Consider the following 24,443-nt stretch of genomic DNA (forward strand, 5'->3'; position numbering starts at 1 on the left):
AGCTGCCCTCCATTCAGCCCCCCAAGGGAGGCAGAGAGGAATCAGGGTCGTTGAAAACCAATAATTTATCAAAACGCTGTGTGTGTATGCGTGGAAAGGTGTCACAACAGACAGGGCAGCGGTGGGCAGGCGCACAGGGAGGGGACGGTGCCTGGATGGTGGGGGCAGCTTGCCGCTGCGGCCTTGCAGGCGGTGGGGAAGCTAGACATTCTTGCCGCGCAGGCGCAGCTCGTGGCGCCGCAGGTGGTTGTAGAGCGACTGCACGTAGGTGAAAACGCACTTGGGGTCGGGCTTCTTGCCCATGATCATCATGTCCTCCACCTCCACGAGGGGTACGCAGTCCACCAGCATCCTGCGGGGAGGGGGGCACGGGGGTGGTTGTCAGTGCCGGCCCCGACTCCTGCAGCGACCCTCTACCCAGAGGTCTTTACAACGCCGCAGCCCGCTGGTCTTCCATAAACTCGACTCCTGATCAACTGAATGGGGGAAAAGCCTTCTAGGAAGGCAGAAGCCCCAGGCCCCAGCCACCCAAGCCTGGAGGCACCTCTGTGGGGAGCAAGGCGAAGGCATGTGGAGATTAAGGAGGAGATCCTTGCCCCATCCCAGCGCCCAGGCGCAGCAGACCCAGCGCAGGGTTGGGGTCTCAACCCTTAGCCCTGGGGAGGTCCTCACTCCAGACCCCACCCACTTCTCTCTGGAGGGCCGCCTCCTTCTCACCCTCAATGGCACACTCCAGCTGGCACAAGCCTCTCAGTTGGGCCGTTGTACCCAAGGGGCCTCAAATCTTTCCCTGCACCCAGGACCCACTCCAGTGACCCTCTGGGCCCAGGATTATCTGCCAGCTCCCTGGCTTGGTACCTCCTGTAGAGCAGCCTGAGAACCCCCATCTGCCTCAAGGGACATCCCTGCTGTGTGAGATGGTGGCCAGGGAGGTGTGTGTGTATGTCTGAGAGACAGTTCTTTAACTCTTATTACCCACTTGGGTAGAGCAGGGGAAGCAGATGAGTGTCCCAATCAATACGAACTGGACCAACTACATCACACTCAGGGGCAGGACTTGCTCCCTCCCATGTGCCATGCCTGGCATATAGTTAGCACTGTCAATGTTTTTAAGTGAGTTTCCTTTGGCAGGGAAGGCATGAGGGCAGGAATTGCTCCTGTTCCCAAGACACCCAAGGGCCCAGGACTACCTTCCATCTTGTGCCTTCAAGGTCAGACCTTCAAGGTCAAACAATGTAAGGGCTGGGGCCTACTCTCAGCTCACCAGGACTCCTTTGGGGAAGAAGCCTGGGAAGCAGGAGACCTGTTTCTGTCAAGGCTCTACTCCTGGCCAGCTGTGGAAGCTAGAGAAAACCCTGCCCTGTGACTCAGTTTCCCCATTTTTCTGCAATAGTATAGTCATTCTTTGCTTCATTTGAGTCCTTGGAAGCACCTAGGATGAGTGAGAGGTTTCTGACTCTCTTGTTGAGGTGCTATGTGCCCTTGAGGTCGTCTCTGCCCCAGCTTGTTTCAGTTGTACTATGGTGAAGAGGCGGCCTCTCTTTGCAGCTTCTTCCAGCTGTGGCTATCTCCCCAGGGATCCTGGCCTCTCCCAAAGTGGAGCTCCCTCCCATCTCTGGTGTCTTCCCTGGAGACCTTATAAAGCCATTGTTTACACCGGGGCTCACGGCTCAGGGCTCCTGCTGCCCCAGTGACAGGCCAAACACCAGGCAATTCGAGCAACAGCACGGCTGAGTCACACTTTCCAACTGGAACAGGGCCGGACTGGGCCCCACTCCCTCCAGGCTGGCCTGCTGGGCAGCAGCTCCTAAGTCCATATATGACCTGGAGACAGCACCATGCCCATCTTTCCCTCACCTGCACAGCTTCTCTGAGTATATGTGTGCACGTGTGGGCTGCCCCCCACAATGGCTCCAGGCTCCAAGGGGCATCTGAGTGCACTGCTAGCTCTGTCCCTGATTCACATTACTTTAGGCAATCCCCTTTCTCCCTCTGGGCCTTCGTCTTTTCTTCTCCCTACAAAATGGGTGGGAAAAGTGATGGGGCAAGGAAAACAGCCACAAGGTGGGGAGTCTGGAGTTCCAGTTTTTGGCCCTAGCTCTGACCTAACAACCCCTGGCACACTCTGAGCCCACCTCTCTCCTCTGAGCTCCTGGTCTGTAATGGGCAGTTAGCTCAGGATCTGAATTCTCTACTGTGGCCCTGAGGTCAGATGACCAGACAGGAAATGCCACAGCTGGCTTGGGGATCCAGGACCCCCACCAGAAATAACTTCCTGTTAAACTGGCCTCACTCCTGAGCTCCTCAACTTGGAGCATGGCACCCCCAACTTCCCAGTGCACAAACTGGAGGCCTGGGAGGCTTCCCTGACCCTCCTTCTCCCTCCCCAGTGGGTCCATCAAAAACCCCACCCCTCTGCTTAAGCTTCTCTAACTGTTTAGTCCATCCCCTCCCTCCCCATCCCTCATCCAGGCCTCACTCAAGGATTGTTCTTCAATGCTACCAGATCACATATATCCCTTCTCTGTTTGAAAACCTTTTATAACTCTTGTTGTCCTCAGAAGGAAGTTCAGACTCCTGACTGTGACCCCTTCCTCCCCCTCACATCCAGACTAAATAAACTTCCTTCCCTTCCTGGGTGTGCCATGCCCTCCACCTCCCTCGACCCCACCCCTGTGCACTGGCTGATCCCTCTGCCTGGGACTCCCTCTCCTTTAGCCTGAACTTGTCATTCAGATGCCAGCTTAGTTTGCACTTTTTTGAGAGCTGTCCTGGACCTGCCAGCTGGGTCGGGTGTCTCCCCAGGGATCCCATGGCCTCCTGGGCTTCCCCCATCTCAGTCCTGCCCACCTGGCTCATCACTGCCCATTGAGGAGAATAGTCTTGTCTGTGAGGTCCTGAACAGAAGATAAGGCCGTGCCTGGCTCCTTCTGGCTCTTCTCAGGGTCCCCCTGCTTCCCCACCCCCACTCCTGCCATTTCCCTGGCTTTTCTTTGTGCCCCACTGAGCAGATTCCAGCGGGGCAGCGTAATGGGACAGGGGAGCAAGGCGGCATTCCTCACCGTGGGACCCCAGCAGGGGTTAGGACTTTTTGGTTTTTACCAGCCCCTTCTGGACCAGACAGCGGTAGAACTCCTGGATGTACGTGTACACGCACTTCCAGTCGGGCTCTCGAAGCCGCACCATGTCCTCTGTGTCCAGGAGCTGCGGGCAGTCCGCATGGGTCCTGGGGAGGGTAGGGGGCCGGGAAGGGGCAGGGGGGCGGGGCCCGAGCGGGGCAGCAGGGGAAGAGGCAGAGAAGAGAGAGGGGAGGAGAACAGAGAGACACACACATACACACACAGAGACATGAGTTCAGTTACGTTCTCAGTGCTGCAGTCTGCCAGCCCCCCGCATGCCCCCTCCCCATTGTGGACGTGCCGCTTACTACCCATCACTAATGGTGTGCAATGCAGACAGGGGTGGGGGGCCAGATCAGTCACAGGTGCAGAGGACTCTCGGGGCAAGCGGGAGGGAACAAGGGGTGGGGGCGATGGCGTTGGCGCTGAGGTTGGAGAGGAGGGCCGTGCCCCGGGCGGGGGGGGGGGGGGTGAGGGAGGCGTGAGAGGAGGTGGAGGGAGGAGAAAGAGGAAGAAATCCGGGGGGAAACCAGAAAGAGAAAGATAGAGAAAGACAGATGGAGGAGGGTGCTGAGGGTGAGGTGAGCAGAAGGGGCAACGATTCCAAAGTGGAGGGCTTGCTGATGTCCTATATAAGCCTCTGGCAACACCTATATAGGCTGGGCGGGCACGGTGCCCGGGCCAGGATCCTCCTTTTGGAATCTCCAGCCGGGATCCCGTGGGAGCAGGAAGCTCTGGTGATAGTGGGAGGAGAGCAGGACAGAGAAAGGGAGAGATAGAGGGAGAAGGGGGCAGAGGGAGGATGGAGGGGATATGGACAGGGCCACCTGATGGGCCTTGGCCCAGGCTGGTAGGCGGGCCTCTGGCTCCTTCGTTCCGGTGGGCACCTGGCACGCTCAGCAACAGGTGGGTGGGGTGGAAGAGGATGGGGGCTTTCTGGGGAAGGGGGTCTCAGCCGCTGAATGACAGTGCAGCTGACCAGCTCCAGGGGGCCTCAGGGCAGCTGGGCCCGGCCCAGATGCCCAGCCCCAGACGCCCAGCTGACACCAGCAGGGCTGGGACCCACACTTACTCAGCGGATGAGAAGGCCACCTCGAAGTTCTGGCGCCGGTTCTGTGGGCTGAGCTGCCCATAATCGAAGGCTTCAGGGAAGAAGTTGTGCACCAGGGCACAGAAGGCCATCCCGTCACTCCAACTCGAGGAGAAGTTCTGGATGTCCACATGCTATGGGTAGTGGGAAGACTGGTCAGCTCCCTATGTCCTCCACCTTCCAGTGTTTGTTTTGTTTTTTAACCACACCATGAGGCATGCGTGCAGAACTTCCCCAATCAGGGATCAAACCCATGCCCCCTGCAGTGGAAGTCTTAACCAGAGTCTTAATCACAGGACCACTGGGGAAGTCCTCACCCTCCAGTGTTTTGGTAATCCAGATCTACGGCAACTGAGCTCAGAGAGGCCCTGTAGCTTGCTCAAGGTTGCACAGTAGGTAGCCTCCTCCAACTCAGTTTGTTAACTCCCGTGTCTGTTGCTTAGGGGGACAGAGTGACCAAGAGGCGCAGCACCACCCAGCTAGGGCCATGGTCATGCCCTCATCACTCCTTCCCTTATGTACAGAAATTTACCCAGTGCCTCCGACAGAACAATGAGGAGGGGACTCTAAGGGTGGGGTCTGGCCCTGAACTGTGCCCACCATCCAAGGGCCCTCATTAGGCCCTGCCACTTAATCACTTATCCTGGAATGTAGGGCATGTTATGTGTCCTTTGAGCCTGTTTCATCCCAGAAGAGGAATTCCCATCTTCTCTGCCAGACATGGTGGCTGTGAAGGGTACAGCTGCAGTTGGGGCCTTGTGAGGGTGAGGAGGCCCTCGCCTGGCCACATGGTCTCACAGAGCTCACCTCGTAGCCACGCGTCTTGGCTCGGCACCAGTCCAGCAACATCTGCTTGATGCTGTTGGCATTGGGGACACCGAAGCTGGTGGAGCGCTGCACAGCTGCGCGGGGTCCGCCAGAGCTGCTGTGGGGGTGGTGTCGGAAGCGGGGTTACAAGGGGCGCTTCTTCCATCGGCCCACCGCGTAGGCCCCAGCCCCGCCTTCTTTACCTTCAGGCCCCGCCCCCCCACAGCTCCAGCCGCTCCCTTCTCGTCTCTGGCCCCGCCCACCACGGCCCAGACCCCGCCCCGTGCGGTCATTAGGCCCCGCCCCGCCAACTGCTGCTCACCACGCGGTGCCTTCCTTCTCCAGCTTCTCAATCATGGCCTTGCGCGCCTGGGAGGCCGAGGTCTTGGGCAGGCTCTGCGCCTTCATCAGCTCTTTCTTCTTCTCTGCCTGGAGTTTCTCCAGCGCCGCTAGGCTGCCGGGCCGCAGGCTGGCTTCATCCTCTCGGTCGAAGATACTGAGGGGTGGGTATGCCACTGTTAGGGCCGGGGAGGGCCGCTCCTGAGCCTCGATCCCCACGAGTCAAGGGAGGGGCCTTGTCACACTCCAGATCCTACTCTCTTGCGGTATCTTCACCACCGGCAACGCTGGCCAGCAAGGGAGGTGCTCTCATCACATCCATTTTACAGAAGAGTAGACTGAGGCTCAAACGACAAGAAAATGGGAGCCAAGCTCTTTTCAACAGACTTGGACCCTGGGGAGTTTTCTGCGAAGGCTCATTGTATCGTCAGGTTACAGGTGAGCTTAGATTCTGGGCCCTATCAACTAATAATGACAACCAGTGTGATAACAGTAATGGTAATAATAATAATAGCTAGTGTCTATTGAGCCTTTTCTATGTGTCATTTTAAACTTCACAAGAGTATGGAGGGGCTCTTACCACTTCCACTGAAGATGAGGAAACAGAGGCCTTTGGCCTTAGATTTCAGAGAGCATGGGGGGCAGCGCAAGGACTTGAATATAAGTCTCTGACTCAGAGTTCCTGGACCCCTCTGGTTCCCAGCCTGAATTCTGATCCTACCTGCCCCAAAATGCTCTATAACATCGGGTGTATCCCACCTTCATGGGGCTAAGATGTAAAGATGCTCTGTGACATGGGACATGGTCTGTAGACACTGGGAAGTGGCAGTGCCACCAGCAGCTCAGTGTGGTGGGGAGGCTTCTCTAAGACCCCGAGCAAATCTCTGGCCTCCCCCATGGTGCGGTTGAGAATTAGGTGAGATGGCAAGGCAAGCAGGAGTGGTTTGACTCCCACTCTGCCCCTCCCTGGCTGTGTCCCCTCTTGTAGAATGGGTGTGCAGTGAGGTCCCCTGAGACACTGACTCCTCCATGGTCTGGGAGTGGGTACCTGTGCTCACCTGCCCATCTTCTTGGATGATGAAGAGGAAAAGGTCTTAGTTTGCATCACGGTGCTGCCACCACCATCTGCAAGAAAGGGGAAGGGGAGCAGGGTGAGGTCCTGGGCTGGATGTGGGAGATGGGGTGGGAGGTTGGTACAGGGATGGAGGTAGCCACAGGCAGAGAAGAGAAAGTGACGGCTGGACAGAGAGACACACAGATGGAAGTTCGGAGAGAGTTTGAGGAAGGTGGGCTGGCAGGCAGGCACGAGAAGACGCCGGGCGGCCTTACTCTCTGAGCGCCTCACAAAACTCGACTCCACCGTGGTGGTGCGGGCCGTCCGTCTGCCATCATCTGCGGGGGCAGGGATGAGAGGAAGGGTGTGATGGGCACAGGGTCCAGCAAGGTAGACATGTTCCCACCCTGAGCCCTGATCTCTGCTCAGCCCCTTACTGGAGTGGACGAGCCGCTCGGTCTTGGTGACAGTGCTGACAGCTGAGCCGTCGGCTGTCTGTTGGCTGTGTCGCGTGGTGGTCTTGGTGGCCGTGTTGCCACGGCCCTCCCCTGGGCGGGCCCGTGTCTCTTGCAGCCGCCGTTCCCATTCCTTGTCCCGCTGGTCTGGGCGGGGAATGCCCCACGCATGCCCAGAAGGCCGCCATCGCCCACAAAGCACATATGCACGGGCACACGGGGCACACAGATGGGGTGGAGGGCAACTTGTTAGCAATACTGAAGACACAGGGGACAACGGTCCTCTCTAGGAGTAGCTGGGGGTGAGGGGGTAGCTATAACCTGGGAGGGAATGGCGGGGTGTGGTGCACTCAGAAACAAGGGGACATGGAATAGTTGAACTCAAAGGGAAAGTATTTGGATCCAAGAAGGGAGTTTATGTGGGAATGAGTAGCTGAGTCCGGAGGGAGTATCTCCATCTAGGGAGGAAGCAGCAGAGGCCAGGGAAGGAGAAGCTGAGTGAGGGCAGTAGCTGAGCGGGCCTTCAAATAGGTCTTAGCAGGGAGAAGAGCAGCTAGAGGAAGAAATATCTAAATCCACGGATGGAGTGATTGTAGGTATCTGAGAAGCAATTCGATCCAGGGAAAGGGTAGTTGGGAGAGAAGCTGACAAAGGGGGTAACTGGGCCTAAAGAAGAAGCAGGTGGGTGGGCATAGAGGCTGGGTGGCCATCCATGGGCCCTGCAGGAAGCAGCTAGATCCAGAGAGGGAGTAATTGAGAGTATCTGGAGAAGCAAATGAATCTAGAATCTGGAAGAAGGAATAGCTGGGTCTGGGGAGGAAGTAGCTGTGTTCAGGGAAGGGGAAGCAGGGAGGAAGCAGAGGCTAAGGTGGTCATCAGTGGACCTTGAGGAGACAGAAGCAGCTGGGAGAAGGAGTATCTGGATTCAGGGAAGGAGTACTTGACAGAACTTGGAGAAGCAAGGAGGAGTAGCTGGGGGAGAGAGTAACTGGGCCTAGGAAGGAGAAGAGAAGCTGGTTCTGGGTCTAGGAAGCGGGAGAGAAGCAGCTAGGGAACGGAGCAGCTGGATCTGGGGAAAGGAGGCAAGGGAAGAGCTGGGTCTAGAAAAGGAGAAGCTGAGTCTAGAGAAGAAGCTGGGGAGGGCGTTACTGAGCTGGAGTGTCCACAAATGGACCCCAATGAGGGGAGCAGCTGGATCTGGGGGGGCATGGGGCTCTCTACCTCTCTTCCTTTGTCGGAGCTCACGTAGCGCAGCCCGGATGAGCTTCCGCTCCTCAAAGTCCGTAGTCTGATCCAGCTGCAGACAGAGTCCCTGTCATTGCCTATCTGGTGCCTGCTGGTCCCGGCCCCTGCCAACCCCCAGTCCACCAGATCTGGCCATACCATCTTGTCCAGGACACTCTCATCCTCAATGGTCATCAGCTCCTCGGTGCTCAGAGGGCTCCGCCTCTCTGGTGCTTTGTCCACGCGGGTCTGCTCGGCACCATTGGCCACCTCCACTGCTGCAGAAGGGGGCTCTGCTGGTTCTGGCTCCATCTGTGTGGTGTGGAGAGGGCATGGACTTTAAGCAGGGGTGTAAATGAAACCAACCATGCCCCAAAGTACAGGGGGCCAGGCCCTGGGGCTTCTGGCACAGCCTTTGAAATACCACTAGCCAGCTGGACTGCCTGTCCAAGGATGACCATGTTGATGTCAGGCTCACAGAAGAGGTACTGAGAGCCTTGTTGTAGGGCTTCCCATGTACCCAGAACTGTCTTAATACAATTAAGGGAGGTAATAATGGTGATTTCCATTCAGTGGTGAGCACTGTATGAACACTAGGTATTTTACTGTCCCTATTTAACAGAAGGGAAAACTGAGGCTCAGGGTAGCTGCATGACTTGCCCACAGTCCTTCTATAAGTGTGATGCAGACTGGGATCTGAGCTGAAGCTAGCCTAACTCCTGAATCTGAGTTCCTTCTGCGGCTTCATTCCCAGCCCCCTCCTGTGCTCTGTCCTGCCTGCTCCCAAAGCCTGGGCCCTCCTGGGCCAGTGCCCAGGCAGCAAGCACATGCCCGCCCTCAACACACCAAGGGAGCTGGACCAGGGCCCATAGGCTCCTGACCAGGTGTCTGACCGGGGCTGCCCAGAGCCAAGTCCTCTCTGAAGCTCGCCCCTGCTCCCCACACCCCTTAGCATGAATCACCCCCTAAGGGGCCTCCAACCCCAACCTAGCCCCCCACCCCTCCCAGGGCATCTTCCCAGCCCCTTGCAGACAAGCCCCCAGCCCAACTATCAGAGCCCCTCCCCTCCTGGCAGGGCCTCTCTGTTTGCTGTAAGAGTAAGGAGAGCCGAGGTGGCAGCTGCTTCAGGGAGGCTCGGCCTGGCAGGGGCAGGGAGTGGGGGTGGGGTTGGAGGCTGGGCCCCGGCCAGGGGCTGCCAGGGCAGCCGCCACGTGTGCCTCAGGGCCAGAAGCCTGGCACCATCTCGCCTCAGTCTCGGAGCGCTAATGCCCCAGTCCCCTGTACAGATAGGTAAACTGAGGCTCAGAGAAGGTGGTAGGCCACCTAGGGTCACTGAGCAGAGGCAGAGCCTGGCTCAAAACCACCCGCCTCCCTGCAGCCCGTAAGGACTTACGAGACTGCCGCTGTGGGCAGGGCTTGCAGAGGAGCGGCGGCGGGTGCTGAAGGCAGGCGGGTGGGCCACAGGGGTCCCAGCATCCTCGGCCGCCTGGAAGAGGGCCTCAGGGTCGGCAGCGGCCAGGAGCAGCTCACTGGGCTCCAGCTCGGGCTCAAGGTCAGGCACAAGCGGGACCTCCAACCGCAGGTTCAGCACCTCCACCTGCCTGCCCAGCGCATCCAGCCGCCGGCTCAGCGCTGCTGTCTCTGCCCGCAGCTCTTCAGCTGCCCGGGCCACCGGCTCCACGGCCGAGGCAGCTGCCTCAGCTGCCTGGGTCACTGCCGCCCGGCCTGCCTCCGCCACTGCCCGCAGCTCCTCCAACGCCCGGCCCAATCTCTCCTCAAGGGCTGCGGCCAGCTCAGACCTGGGCCCCGGTACCCCCGGCATGGTGATGGTGGGGGCTCTATGGTGGGGTGACGGAGGGGGCAGTGGTAGGGACTGCTGCTTCTGTCTGGCAGAGTCAGTCTTTGCAGCTGGCCCGAGGGCGAAGGCAAGGGCAGTGGGCCTGCCCCGCCCCTGCTGGCCTCCCAGCCCGCCACCTGCCAGTTGGGGCTGTAGCCCAAATAGAAACCTATTCTGGGCTCCCTCTGGAGGGGGCAGTGGGGGAGGGGTGGCCTGCCCAAGTAGGCAGACCGCCAGGCCTGGCCCTGGCCCTGCAGAGATCACAGACTGGCAGTACAGCAAGTCTGCACAGGTTCTGAAGGACTGCTGAGGCCGGGGCCCCATGCCCCATAGGTGGGGAAACTGAGGCAGGGAGTAAGGCATGGGCCTGTCTGGGCCACTATGTGCATTAGCCGTGAGGACCCAGTCTGCCAGACTCCAGAGCCTGCGTCCTCTGCCCTCATGCCATGCTGTTTTAGAAAGCTTTGAACCGATGGGGGCAATGGAGGCACAGAGAGGCGGGACTTCAAGCAATCTGTAGTAGCAAGTGCCTTATCCCTGAGATAAATGTCCTCTGCCTGCCTCTGGTGCTCAGATCCAACCACAGACTCTGAGCAAGTGCATTACAGGCACACGATTTGCCTCCCCTTGGTTCTGGCTGGGGAAACTGAGGCAAGTAGGTGGTCATACCTGGCGCTCCCTGTGGCACCTCCCCTCCACCCCAAGGGCCTCAGCCACCCTCTCCTCACTCCCTTGGCAGAGAGCAGTTAGGTCCTGCTCTGTGAGGTGAAGGGTGCTTTCCTGCCCCCACCCTCTCCCTATCACTCTTGAGAAAGCCCAAAGCTGGCTCTAGCCATTTCACCTCAAAGTCCCATTCAGCCCCTGGAACAGCACAGAGGCCATTACCTGGGCAGCTGGGCGGCCCGCTGGGGAACCCTTCCCAGGCTGAGCTCCCAGCCAGCTGATCCCGGGCTCCAGAATGAATAATGGAAGGGTGCGGCAGATTCAGTTCCCGTGGCACCTGCTAGGCTGCTGCCTCACCTGACTGGCACCCCCTTGCCTGTCCCCCCTCAGTGCTTCTGCCCAGCCCCCCCCCCACCCCGAGATGTTGACGCAGATGGTAATCACTAATCTCCAATCTCCTAACGGGCCAGGCTGATCTTGGATGAGCAGATGAACGGCTCTGCACCTTGGGGCTGAGGTTCAGTATAGGCTGGGAGCAGGGCCACTGGGGCTGCTACAGGAAGAGGGGGGCAAGCCCTTATTACCCTTCTCTGAGCCTCAGTTGTCCCATCTGTTCACGAGGAATGAACCGACCAATTCTGGAGTAAGGACCAGAGATCATCATGTGGGAAGCTTAAGGCCAGTAGAGAGTGAGCTTCTGACATGTCTAGTGGCTGATAGGTGGGGGTCTGGCCTTAGCTCTGCCACCAACTGTCTGTGGACTGTGGTCACCTTCTCTCTGTGGGCCTCAGTTTCCCGTGTGTGCTGTAGGGGAAGAGCAGAGCAGAGGAGCCCTGAGAGCCCTGCACCCTGAAGAAGTCTACATGAGGCGGCTGATAGTGAGGCTGGTGGGGTGAGGAAGGGCTCACCTTAATGCTGCAGCCTCCTCGGCTACCAGGGGAGGCATGGCTGAAGCTGGTGACGTGAGTGACACTGCCCAGCCGAGCCAGGTTCCCAGGGCTGCTGATATGCGTGATGGTGCTCTTGCCCCCACTGCTGGTGCTAAGGAGGGTGGGGGGCGCCCGCAGCCCCAGCATCAGTTCTGGATAGGGAGAAGGACTATGGTCAGGATCAGGTGGGGTGAGGGTAATTCCAGTCCAGGTTGATGGCGCCCAGTGCACCCTTTGGAGACACCCTGAGCCCTGACCACAGCACCTGTCCTATGTGCAGAGCTGGGTGGCTGCAGGCAGTCATCCCCAGCAGTGAGGAGGCAGCGGGGAGGCCTACCTGCCCTCTGGTTGCCTGTGGGCAGCAGCACCCGGCCCGTGGAGGCCTGGCCCCGGCCATCCTTGATCTCGATGGTGAATGTGGTCTTCATACTGGCCCCTGGCTCAGCAGTGCCCACGGCCACAGCTAGCGGGGCACTGGGCGCCTCTGAGCGGGCCATGGGCCCCCCTGCTCTGTTTTCAAGGGGCCTGACAGCCAAGCCCCGCCCCCTGGGGCCCTCCTCCCTGGGGCAGCTCTGAAGCTGGGCCAGGGGCCGGGCTGTTCCTTGCTGATCCTTGTTGAACTGGCAGGAGGTGTCACTGGGGCCCCGTGAGGAGGGGCCACTGGAGGAGGAGGCAGGGGTGGTGCTGATGTGGGAGGAGCCTGGGAGTCTTGCACGGGTCGAGGGACCTAGGGCTGCCCGGAGTGGGCCTTCCTGGAGCCCAGCAGCCATAGGAGAATCGGATGTGAACTTGCGCACACGGTCCCGTACGGAGCCAGCCCGCTGGAACACGGAAGGTCCGCTGGCAAGGGGGGTGGGCTCTAGAAGGGACAGGAGGGCTGTCAGTGGTTGGATGGGACAGGGACTGCCCAGAGCCCGGGGTTGTGGGAACTGGCAGTACCTCGGTTCTGGACTGGCTGGCGGGGGCTCAGCACAGACAGGGAGCGTTGGCAGGGGCGAGGGCCAGCCAGGTCTGGCAGCATGGGAAGGCGGTGGCAGCCATGTGGGCGCAGAGAGAGGAGAGTGGATGGTGGGGTCCACCTCTCATAGTCCTCTCTTCCACACCTCCTCAGCCTCCCAACCCCTTCCTGCACCTCAACCTCCCCAGCCTCCCCAGACCATCCTGCACCTCCCACAGCTCCTAACCTCCCCACTCAGCTGCGTCTCTTACAGGCCCCTCCTTCCCCGACCCCGGGATAACTTGGACACTCCTGGGGGCTGGGGCTAGGCTTGGGCTGGAGGAAGGGTGCCCAGATTCTCCCTGCTGATGGGGATGGTGGACACCCCCCTGGCCAGCACTGCCCACGGCTCCTAGCTGGGAGATGGGCGCACTCCCTTATTGGGGAAAAGAATGTGCCTGAGGCCTGTTGCCTTTCAAGGCTGCAGGGAGGCCTCTGGCCATGGGTGCGGGAGTGGGGCGGTGGGGAGGGGTGGGGACACCTCAGGAGCAGTGGGAGGAGTGTCAGAGCCTGCCTGGACCTGAGGGGCACTGGAGCCATCTAGGCACAAGAACCCATTTTCCAGGCAGGGAAGGGGAGGCCCAGGGAGGCAGATGCCCCTAGCTATCTCTGCCGGAACCCTACCTGCTCTCTTTGTGTCGGAGGGACCTTTGGTAGGGCCATCAGCAGCAGGGGGCTCTGTGGGGCCAGGCAGGAGCTGCAGGGGAGACATGGCATGGGCAGGGCCTGACTCCCAGACTGGGGAGCTCACCTGCCTAGCATCCCTGTCCCTCATCTAGACTCACCTTGTTGACCACCTGCCCCTCCGTGCTGGGGGTGGCTGGAGGCTCCTGGGGCTCAGGGCTGGCAGCCCTGGGCGGGCTGGGAGGTGGCTTGGGGCCACCCAGAGCCTCAGTGGCAGGGCATGGGGCCTCGGCAGGCTCCAGTGGAGGCTCAGGAGAGGTAGTGGTGGGTGAACTGTCAGCTGAGGCAGGTGAGCTGGGTGTGCCCCCAGGTGGGGCCCGAAGCAGTAGTGTCACTGTCATCACGTCATGGCTGGTGCCATTGGGGGTTGGAGTTGGCTCTGGGACCTCTGCCTGCTGCTCCTGTTCCTCTGGCTTTGGCACCTGTGGGAGACCCGTGGGAGACCCACAGGATGTGGCCAAGGCTCTCCAGGCTGGCAGGCACCCAGGGCAGGGCATGCAAAGCAGAGGGGCTGGACACGGTTTCCTGCAGGCACATCTGCACAAGCATGGTCACTGGCACACCATGGGCCATCTTTGATCCCCACTTCCCAACCTCTTGGCACTGCCTAGTCAAGGGCAGTTCAGAGATGACCAGATCCTAATGGCAGGGGTTGGGGACAGCAGGAGACCTGCTGGGGACTCCCAGACTTAATCAATTTCAGGCGTGGAGGCCCCTGACCCCTGGCCTCTGCCTGGTTAATTATGGGGTTAGTGGGTAGTCCTGCCAGGACCAGGGACCCAGCGGCCTCTGCTGGCCACTTAGGGAACCTGCACGACCCGACCTCTCACCCACACTCCCTGGAGAACAGTGCCGACACTGGCCCCTGACAGCAGGACCTGATAAGCCAAGGTAAGGAACTGGGCTGTACGGAGGGGGAGGGGCAGCCTCAGATGGTTTAAGCTGGGCAAGTACCAGGGTCTGATTTTCATTTTAGGGAGATCCCTCTGTCTGCTGAGTGGAGGCTGGATGGCCAGTGTGGGGATGGAAGGTAGGTGTGGAAGCGGGGAGGCCAGCAGGGAGGTCAACAGGGTGGTAATGAGTGACAGTCAGGAACCTGGGAGCAGTGTAGACAAGCTGGTTTTGCGGGGGAGGCCTGGGTAGAGACAAACTCTGGAGTGGAGACATGTGACTAGAAGTTGCCTGGGAGAGTGGGCAGAGGCCTGAGAGAGTCACACTGTCCCCCAAACACAAGCTGGGGGCCCCCTCAGTTAAGTACCAATCTAGCCAAGACACATAGGCGCTCTGTGCTGCTGGCGTCCATGGGCACAGGACCTTGCCCACACCCCTTACCTCACACCGGTCCAGCCTGTGTGCTGCCCGCCCCTTGCTGTCCTCTCTTGAGCCACTGCTGGGACGCCCGCTGCACAACCTTCCAGCCAATGTGGCGGCTGGAGGGAAAGGGAGAGGTGTCAGGTGAGTGGCAGGGGGTCAGGGTGAGGCGTTGCTGGGGGCACCATGCAGCAGGGCAGGGGTGGGGCCAGGGCAGGGCACGTACCCTCAATCTCCTGGGCCCGTACACGGCGGATGGCGGCTCGGATCAGCTTGCGTTCCTCGTACTCAGCAGCGCCTCGCAGCTGTAGGTGAGGGGTGGGCCACGGGTATGTGAAGGCCAGGTCTTCACCTGCCCTGCCCCCATCCCCTGCCCTGGCCCAGGCCTCACCAGTGTGGTCAGCTCCTCCACGTCACTCATGGACTCCAGCCGTCCTGCCAGCCGTGCCAGAGCAGCCTGCTGCTCAGCCTTCCGCTGCTGAGAGCTGCAGGGACACCATGACTATAACCTCCATTGCCAGGGCCAGGTCATAGAGGATGTGGGCTGAGGGCAGAGGCCAGGACAGGGTACCTGGAACCTTGGCAGAGGGGCAGGTAGCTGTGCACACCCTCTGCACACACGCTGGCACATGCACGCCCATGGACCTGAGCGCTAATATCACATGGGCGTGGCCAGAACACCATGACCGGCACGTGGTCCGTGCCCACCAACATCCCTGTGTACTCCAAATGCGTGCCTGCGCTGCCATTTGCACACCCAGATGGGCAGCAGACACATGGCTCATGCCTGCCTGCACAACACGAGCTGAGCCCTGGCACATTCAGCCCCACCTGCATGTCCAACCCCTCGCCACTCACTGCAGCCAGTTCTCCTTGTTGTCCTGCCGCTCGGCACGGAAGCGCTTGGATGCCAGGGCCTCCTCCTCGCGCTCCAGCTCCTGCCGCTGCAGCTCCCGGATGGCTGAGCGGATGCGCCGCCGCTCTGCTAGATCTGCTGTGACCTCCAGCTGCAGGGCAAGGGGTGGTGAGGGGCAGGTCATCTTGGCTGCCAGGGACGGAGGGCGGGCACTGGCCGCCCACGGCTTGGCCTGGGGCACAATGAGTGGCCTGTCTCCATTCCCTCTGCCCCAAGCCCGTCATGTGCCTGCCTGCCCACCCAAACTTGGTCTCAGGGGGAGACTCAGATCATGCGGCGAGGGCTTCTGGACAGCCCACCGTGGACTAAGATTCACAGAGTGGGCAGCCAGCAACCACCCACCTGTGCCAGGTGCCAAGTCAGGCGCTCATTCCTGTGACTCGACTCCTGCCTCTTAGAGCCCTTCATCAAACCCCCAAGAACCAGGGAGTCGTGGCAGGAGGAGGGAGGCCATCCTACGGGCCCCTAACAGTGTCCCTGGGGAGGGAAGGGTGATTGGGCTGCTGGAATCTAGCTGTGAGCACGAGAGACTCCCAAAGTACCACAGCCCTGCTGATGGGTGGCAGCCTCGTCCACACTGGACAGATGGGGAAACTGAGGCAGGGGCAGGCCCTCAGGAGTCATAGCTCCCTGCCTGGCTGGGGGCTGTTGTTCTCTATGCACTGGTCCTGCTCTAGCCACCGCTGAAGGGGCAAAGGGGCCGGGTCTCAGAGTGGGGGGGCCAACACCCCTGGGTGCACTAGGGTCCACCCAGGGCCCTAGAGAGGGCGTCCGTGGGGGACAGGTGCTCCCACCAGCTTCTTAGCCTGTCACTCCCTGGGAAATTGGGGGTGGCTGGTCTAACCAGGTCCAGGAAAGGGCACCTTCTCTGGACAGTCAGCCAATCCTGTTGCCCCCCTCACTCCTCTACCCCCTACAGAGCCTCTGTGGCTCAAGGGAGAGAGGACAGGCCCAGGGCCCCCAGGAAGATAATGGCAGAGATAAGCCTCCAGTGTGGGTGTGCGCCAGGTGGGAGCAAGTATAGGCAAAGTGATTTCCTCCGCCCCCACCCCCAAATCATTCAGGGGTAGGCCCAGGAACCCTCTACTCCCTTCCTTTTTAGTCTCTTCTCCCATCATTCCTTCCTGATCTACAGGGGAGCCTGGTGGGAGGGGGAAAGGTTTCAGCAGGGAGTGTGGGCTGGCCCAGCTTAGCCATGAGCTCACTTGTCCCAGTCTGAAGAGGGTAGAGACAAGTGACAGAGCCCTCCAGGGAGCCTTCAGTCTTCACATTCCTGAGGAGATATGGGAGGGCTCCCGGAAGGCTCAAGCCAGGACCCCCAGCTGGCTCCAGCCCCAGTCCAGTCCTGGCTGGGTGGTCAGGATCATATACTTAACATCCCTGGTCTTGGTTAACATCTCATTTCTCAGACGGGACAATGGCCTCCCTTTAGGGCAGTGGGTGAGGATGGGGGCAGTGACTTGGGGTCCCCCCCACCTTGCGGAGCTATGTATGGTTGGTTCCAGCCAGTCAGGATGGGAGAGAGAGAAGTGAGGGCAAGTGAGGACAAGATACCCAGAGGCATCTGTAACATTTACTGAGAAACCATGTGGTGGATCCTGTGCTGAGCCCCGTACTTGTCCTAACTTCACAGAAACCCTAGGCAATTTATTACTCCCATTTGACAGATGAGGAAACTGAGGCTCAGGGGGAAGTGATTTGCTTATGGTCAAGTGACCTGAGCCAGGATTTGAACCCAGGTTTCCATGACTCCAGGGCTTTCCCTGGGCTGAGGATATCTCTGTGGCTGGGGTCTGTCTGCTATGGTGGGTACCTTGAAGATCCTTGTACTATATTGGGGACCCTTCCAGCCTGGACTAGAGAGGCCCTGGGGCTTAAGGGGGCCTATCATGTGGGGGGGGGGGGGTGGAGAAGGCTCACCTTCCCACCCTCAGTCCTGGCCTTGACTCAGGCCCAGAGCCCTCCGTGGTACACTAGGAGATTCTGGGCTTGAGGGGACAGCTGGTCCAGACCCTCCTGTGCAGAGGGTAAAGAGGCTCAGAGATGCAATGACTAGCCCTTTGTCTCCTGTGTGTCCCTTCTCAACCCCCTGGGCTCCAGAGATGGGGTTCTCCTCCCTGAAAAAAGCTGATGTGGGAACTTGGTCACTTCTGCAACCCCTGGGAGCCTCAGTGTCCCCCTCTGGAAAATGGGAGCCTCTGTCTGATCCCCCGAGTGGGTGGGGCAGGGTTGTGGAATGGACAACCTCATCCCACTGGTCACCCTCCCGCATGAGCCTTCCCTTTGGGCCTGGAGACAAAGTTCCGCCCACAGTGTCCCTGATGTGTGTCCTGCGTTCCCTGTCCTCTCAGGCCCCACCATCCTGAGTGGAGGGGGCTGTTGTTGGGAGGGAAGGAAGTACAAAGCGCCATTGTCCACTCGGGGAAAGGGAAGGAGATGGGGGGGTTTCCGAAACTGCCCAGTGAAATTCTCCTGGGAGGAAAGAGGGTGCTTCCTCTTCCCGGGGGGCCGGGCCTCCGGGTACTTTGTACCCTCGCTGCTGGGGGCGTCTGACAGGTCCCGGCGTCTTCCTGGGCCTCGGTCTCCCCACCAGCACTACGGAGGAGACTTTCCAGGCATTCGCTCAGTCCCAGCTCCTCCAGTTGACCGATGGGGGACCGGCCGGCAGTGAAGCGTGGCCTAGCCAGGGGGCGCTGAAGGCCCGCGGGCCCCGCGACCGCAGCCGCCTGCACCGCCCACGCCTCTCCCACGCAGCCCGGTGCAAGGCGCCCAGCCAGGAGCCAGCAGGACAGGAAGCCGCCCAGGTTCCGCCTGCTTTAACATCCCCGATTACAGAGAGGAAACTCAGGTTCACAGGTCACCCAGCTAGTGAGTGTCAGAGCTCGATCTCGAACCCGGGACCGAGGCGGAGGGCGTCCCTATATGTGGAGGAGGAGCACGTGGTGCTCGTGTCCCCAGGTGTCTCCATCCCGCACAGCCCCCCTCCCTGTTCGCAGGAATGTGCAGGAGCCGAGGTTGGGAGCGGGTCCCCGGGTCCCCAGATCGGCCGGACGCTGGGGCTTGGGTCAGCTTTCCCTTATAAGGCCCGGCCCCGCGGGGAGGAACCCGGCTCCGGACGCCTCAGTTCCTGCCAGGAGGCCGGCGCCCGGGGCGGGACCCTCGGCAGCGCTGGGGCGCAGTAATGGCGGGCGCCCGGCGGTGGAGGACCCCGGTCCCGAAATGGGAAAGACCTCCGGGGTCCCGAGACGAGGGGCGGGGTCTTGCTAGTCCTTTCCCAGGGAGGGGGCCGGGGTTGTGGGGGGGCGGACTACAGCCAATGCTCTGGTTTCTCTGAAACCCTTTTCCAGCACCCAAACCCGCATGGGGTGGGGGGTGGCGGCTGGAGAACCCTGAGCCTCAGAGTGGACCCCTAGAGAAGGGGATGAGCAAAGGCCTGGCTTTCTCTCCACTACCCACATTAGGATTCTGACTTCCTGATGGGAGGTCGAGCTGACGTGGTGGGACCCTTTGGAAACCCATCTCCCTCAGGCTGCACACAGCGCCTGTGGCCGTGGCAGACACCCAAAGTCTAAGGTGCTGTCCGAGGACACAGAGGCCAAGTGCCTTGGGTAGATGATGGCAGTGGCTGGGCACTGCCCAGTGACTGGGCTGAGCTAGCTGGCTCCAGCCCCTGCCTCCAGAGGAATGGTATGGGGATGGGGTGGGTCATTTGCCTTCTCCCAGGGAAGGTAAATCTTTAATTTACCCCCTGGACAAGGGTCAGGGGCTGGGGGGTGGAGCTCTGGCCCCTCTTCCAGTTCCAGTGCACCCTGCCCTTGCTGGTGGGCCCATGCCTGCCCTGCTATATTGCCCCACATCCTCTCTGTGCATGATATGTGTGTTGGGGGGGAGGGCGGGCTTCAAGAAGAAGCTGGGGAAAGGGGTAGAGTGGGCCCATCCTTCTTCCATGCCAAGATCTGGGCCCATGCCTCATTCCATCCCCATGCCAACTGTAGGACCTAGATATTATGTTCACACACATTCCCCCCACCTCCCATTTTACAGATAAAGAAACTGAGGCTCAGAGTGGGAAAAATGACAGATTAGAAGTCACAGTGTTCATAAGGGTCCCCAAGGCCTGTCTCTCTCTATGGGCTCTTTTGGACTTGACTTATCCGGGTCTCTTGGTCCCCCATGACCCCTTTTGGGGTTTGTTTGGATCCTGGCACACCCTTTTCCGAGCTGGGTGCCGTTGGGCAGGTGACTTCACCTGTCTCAGCCTCAGTGTCCTCCTGGCTCTTGGAGCTACTGTAACCATTCTGTGAGATGGTGTGCTTAGCGCCCAGACTGCTCCCTGCTGTGCCCTGGCTTATTAATCATTGCTGCTACTGTTATCATTGGGGCAGCCTCCAGGAGGGGTGGGTACTGCCCAGGCTGTTGCTTGAGAGAGGCAAATCCAGCCTCCCCACACCTGTGACTGCACATGGGTGAGTCCTTACCAGTTACTATTTAAACAGGTGGTGGCAGTGGGGGGCTGGGAGGAACAAGGCCTCAGCACCTGGCATGGACAAGCACATGCCACCAGGGCCTCTGCATCGGCCACGCGGAACAGGCCTAGCCTTGTTCCCCGGAGCCCTTCTCCTGCGCCCTCCCCCATCACCTCCTCTTGTCAGCTGAGAGGTATCCTGGACAGGCCCTGCCTCTCTGGCCTGTCTTGTCTGCCCTCATAGTAGGGATAATGGAACCACTTACCAGCTTCCGCAAGGCTCCCTCATCCAGCCCAGCTAATGTTTCGTCCGCCATCTTGCTGGCCCCTAGCTCCGTCCGTCCCCTCCTGGTGAGTTCCCCAGTGCCTTTGGCAGCTGACACCAGCTCAGGGAATTCTGCAGGGGATAGACATGAATCAGGCCTTCTGGGGCCTCTAGAAACCACAGGCACTTGGGCTTTGTGCCTCAGTTTCCCCCTCTAAGCCATGATTATCCATTGGTGTTTGATCCTTATCTGTGATGTGACTCCTGGCTGGGAGGTGCCCTCTGCCCTAGGGTAGTGTGCTGGAAAACTAAACAAACCAAGAGTAGGAGTCCCTGGTTCCAGTCCAGCCAGCTGGACTGCTAGCTTGCTGTGTGGCCTAAGCTGGGCCCTTGCCATATCTAAGCATCAAACAGGGAGGGTAGGGACCTGGATTGTGAAGCCAGGGCCCAGTAAGGCCCACCCAAGCTGTGCTCACCACCAGGGGGTGCCCACCACACTCCACAGCTTCCTGCCCCACCCACCCATCCCCAGGGCCTGCCCAGCCCCCACTCACCCCAAAAGCTCAGCCTCTGGCTATGGGCTAAACCCATATCCAAGTCCTTGCTGCCTTTGCCACTCTCATTCCCCCAGGTAACTTAAGCCATTGGAGGTAACATTCTGTCTTCTAATTCTTGAGGACAGCCCTCTGTACACACCCCTCTCCACTCCTCCCTTTCCCGCCCTCCCCCTGATGCCAACTGCCCTGACCTCATGAAGCCAGGTGTCCAGGCACCCCGCTCCTCCTGCCAGTTCACACACTTAGAATTCAATTCAGCTGGAAGAGCCTTCAGAAACTGATCCGTCCAGCTTCTGGACTTAGGCAAACAGGATTGGAGAGGACCAGAGGATTGTCATGGGGGAAGGAGGATCCCAAAGACCCAGAGGGTAGGGAATGGATTTAATCTTGGCCACCTCTAGCTTCTGAAGTCCCCTTCCAAAGTGCCCTCAGGGGCTCAGGACACTCCCTCTTGCTCTATCACTGCCTATCAAAATGGCCCCCTAAATCCTGGCCCAGCCTCCCAGTGTAGCTCTTTCCTTCCCCCTGCAGCCCTAATATCTTTCTGGAATTTGAGGGCCCACAGCGTGACACACCGTAGGTGCTTAGTTAATGTATGGTGACTGAAATGGCCCCTGGATTGCCCCCGCTCCTGTTGATTCATCACTCAGTCATCCCTTCCCCCTCCCCAGTCACTTGTCGAGTCATCCCATCCAGTGAATGGGTCTGGGGAAGGTCCTAGTCCACACAGTTGGGGTTCTCCGGACTCTGCCTGTTCAAGTCGCTGCTTGCTTTTCCCATCCTTGTAGGCTCGGACAGGTAGCAACCTCCCAGCCGCCCTCTGCTGGGGTCCTTCACTTAGCAATCACCAGACTTGGGTTCTGTGGACACTCTGAGTTCCCCCATGTCTTCTGAGGGGCAGGGGTCCCTAACGCAGAATCTAGGACTCCCAGGGAAGTCTCTTTCTCCTCAGGGATTCCTGCCGCTGCTCCACTCCAGTTCCATGGCTCCCTGTCACACAGTGTGAGGTCCCCGAAGATTGCGAGGAGTCTCAGAGGAACGTAGGAGCTTCCTCAGGGTTTCTGCCCCCACAGACTAGCACCCCTGAGGGTCGCAGAGCCTCCTGGAGGTCCGTGAGTGTCCTTTCCCCAGGCCTCAGAACTTTATCGCATGGGTTAGAGCCCCTGTGGATGGGTGGGGGCTCCCAGGTTCAGGAGTCCCAGAACCCTGGGAGTCCACCTATCCGGGTTCCACCCTCGGACCCGTCGGGGGTCCTGCTGCCGCCCGGAGGTCCGCACACCCACCTCTTAGTCCGGCCCGCCCGCCCGGCACGGGCTCAGCTTAGGTCTTTCGGGATCCAACAGATGGATTAGGAGCGGTCAGGCGGAAGGCGCCGCGACCGGGACGCCAAGCCCGCTCAGCAACCGTCCCCGGGATTCTGCAAGCGCCGCCCGTCCAGCCGCGCCAGCAGCCCCGCGGGTCCCGCCCCGCGCCACGGCGCCAACCAATCCTGGGGAGAATCCCGCCCACCCTCGTGCCCCATTGGGGAAATTCAATTTGACGGCCACGCCCCTAGAAGAGGCCCCGCCCCTCACGGGCCTAGGTTGTAGGGGTTTGCAGTCTTGGGGCCACTGTTCAAGCGGCCTTCGCTGGTCGGATGGGCGTCACCAGGAGGATGCAGCTTTGCGCCAAAGTCAGGGAGGGCGCCCAAAGCCGCGGTAAGTGGCCCGGGATCGTACTATTCGCGGAGCCTTCAGGACTGTCCCTCTCCGCCCTCCTCTTTGTTCGTGAGACCCTGTCCCCTCACTCGACTCCGCCCCCTCCTCGCTTCAGTGCCCTGGCTTGGCCGCTGCCCCCAGGCTGCTTTCGGCACACCTGGTCCGGGTCATCTCAGAGCAGGGACTAAGTGGCCGGCAGCACCTTGACCCTACGTTGAAGTACCTCAGGGACCACCTCAGATGGAGCAGGGTCAATCACACAATTCCCCTTCCCCAGCCGACACACTTTTGCACAGATATTGACCTTATCTGTCATGCTTCTGGCTTCCAAGCCCCTCAGCGTCGGCCTCTTGCAGCGCTGTGGAGTTAAATAGGGAACACGAAGTCCAGAATTCAACAAATGGAGGAAACTGAGACCCAGAGAGAGCCAACATGCCCAAGACAATATGAGGAATCAACCAGGGGACCCAAGAGCTCAGACCCACTGGAGAAAACCACTCTGTCCCCTGTGATAGAGGTCAGGGTGCCTCCCACAGGTCTCCATGGACATCAAAGGGAGTTGGAGCCTGGGAGGTGGGGTCTGGAATCCCGTCTGTCAAATAATAACAATAATAATATAGACTCATTTTTTTGTACTTGCCATGTACCAGGCATATAGTCCCTATAACGACCATTTGAGCCCAGGATTACTGTCCCATTTTACAGTTGAGGACAACAGCTGATAGGTAGTGGAACTGTGGTTCCTACCAGCACCTTCTGAGTATAGAATCTGTGCTTTTAACCACAGTGATATGGGGTTGTGGGGAAGTGGTTTCAGCCTTTTGCTCCAGCAGAGCTCCTCAGCCCCACTGTCCAGATCCTCTGTGACCACCCACTACCACACCTTGCCCCCATCTAGAGCGAGGGCCAGTATCCACTCTGAGACTCTTTTAAAGGTGTCATCTTACTGCATCCCCACATCCCTGAGAGGTGGTCCCATTTTACACATGGGAAAACCACGGCTCTGAGAGGGAAGGGGCTTGTTAAGGTCACACGGGAGGAGGAGCAAACAGAGCCCAATTTGGGGCTTTAGTTCGAGGTCCCCTTCTCCTGAGAAGGCCCCATGTAGGCTCTCTCTGGTTAACCTAGATGTCATTTTTTTTTTTAATAAACTTTATTTTTTTATTTTTTATTTTTGGCCACGTGGCCTGTGGGATCTTAGTTCCCCGACCAGGGATTAAACCTGGGCACTTGGCAGTGAGAGCTGAGTCCTAACCATTGGACCGCCAGGGAATTCCCAACTTAGATGTCATCTTATTCTCCAGAACAAGGTTCAGCGCCCTGCAAAGCCAACTCAGTCCTATTCAAACCTCGCGCGCCCATTGGAACAGCCTCCTGGGGCGGGACATACGTAAGCCACCTGAGTGGCGGCTCTTGGCTCCAGTGAATGGCCTGCTTCGTACTAGTTCTGCCCCCACCCCCCAGGAGGGAGGAACGGCACAGGTGAGTTTCTGAGAGCGGACTTTGTGTCACACACACGCTCACTAGTTCCTGGTAGTACTGAAGATAAGCATGGGTCCTGCCCCTCCATCAAGCCCTCAGGGCTGGGGTCCTCCTCCAGACCTACTTGCTTTCCCTTCCTATCTGAAAGGGGTGGGACGAGATGGTGGTGAAACAAAGATCAAAGGGCAGCCCGGTGTGGTTCTGGAGAAGCTTGCAGCCACAGCACAGGAAGGAGTAAACGTCCCATGAGGAGGGTCCTGGTGTTTACTGAGCACCAGTTGCATGCAAATTGACCACTGTGCAAGATAAGTATTACCCGGATTCTACAGAGGTGGAAGCTGAAACTCAGGGAGGTGAAGGCACCTTGGCTGGTAATGGCATTCAAACTTGAGTGGAATTCTGCCCCATGCTAAAGCCCCTTTCCTCCACCTTGCTGCCTCTAGGATGGAGGAAATCCTGGAAGACTTCTTAGAGGAGGAGCAAACTGATCCTTGAGGAAGGGTGCAAAGAAATCCATCCCACAGAGAAGAGGGGGAAAGACATGAAAGTGTA

At 59.3% G+C, this 24,443-nt stretch overlaps 1 protein-coding gene across 9 annotated transcripts; it reads right to left on the reverse strand.

Moving 5' to 3' along the window:
- Positions 1-47: 47 nt before the first annotated feature.
- Positions 48-22,780, reverse strand: SMTN (smoothelin). 9 transcript variants are annotated; one of them, XM_065889675.1, is made up of 22 exons: positions 21,996-22,116; positions 20,157-20,287; positions 15,368-15,516; positions 14,901-14,994; positions 14,736-14,814; positions 14,531-14,628; positions 13,300-13,620; positions 13,139-13,211; positions 12,457-12,528; positions 12,161-12,376; positions 11,855-12,118; positions 11,497-11,669; positions 8,248-8,400; positions 8,086-8,161; positions 6,847-7,011; positions 6,685-6,747; positions 6,414-6,480; positions 5,339-5,512; positions 5,017-5,134; positions 4,192-4,343; positions 3,063-3,226; positions 48-352 (listed from the first exon to the last, which is right to left on the reverse strand). In XM_065889675.1, exons 2-21 carry the CDS (start codon positions 20,205-20,207, stop codon positions 3,082-3,084), a joined length of 2,703 nt encoding a protein of 900 aa, XP_065745747.1. In that variant the 5' UTR covers positions 20,208-20,287; positions 21,996-22,116; the 3' UTR covers positions 48-352; positions 3,063-3,081. The 9 variants fall into 9 exon arrangements, with proteins under 9 accessions (XP_065745747.1, XP_065745746.1, XP_065745745.1 ...); XM_065889674.1 differs by having other exon boundaries at positions 11,855-12,376; positions 21,996-22,133; XM_065889679.1 differs by lacking the exons at positions 3,063-3,226; positions 21,996-22,116 and adding exons at positions 9,482-9,574; positions 20,465-20,528 and having other exon boundaries at positions 202-352; positions 11,855-12,376.
- Positions 22,781-24,443: the final 1,663 nt, after the last annotated feature.

The sequence above is a fragment of the Phocoena phocoena genome, chromosome 13 (genome assembly GCF_963924675.1).
Source record: "Phocoena phocoena chromosome 13, mPhoPho1.1, whole genome shotgun sequence".
Taxonomy (NCBI): Eukaryota; Metazoa; Chordata; class Mammalia; order Artiodactyla; family Phocoenidae; genus Phocoena; species Phocoena phocoena.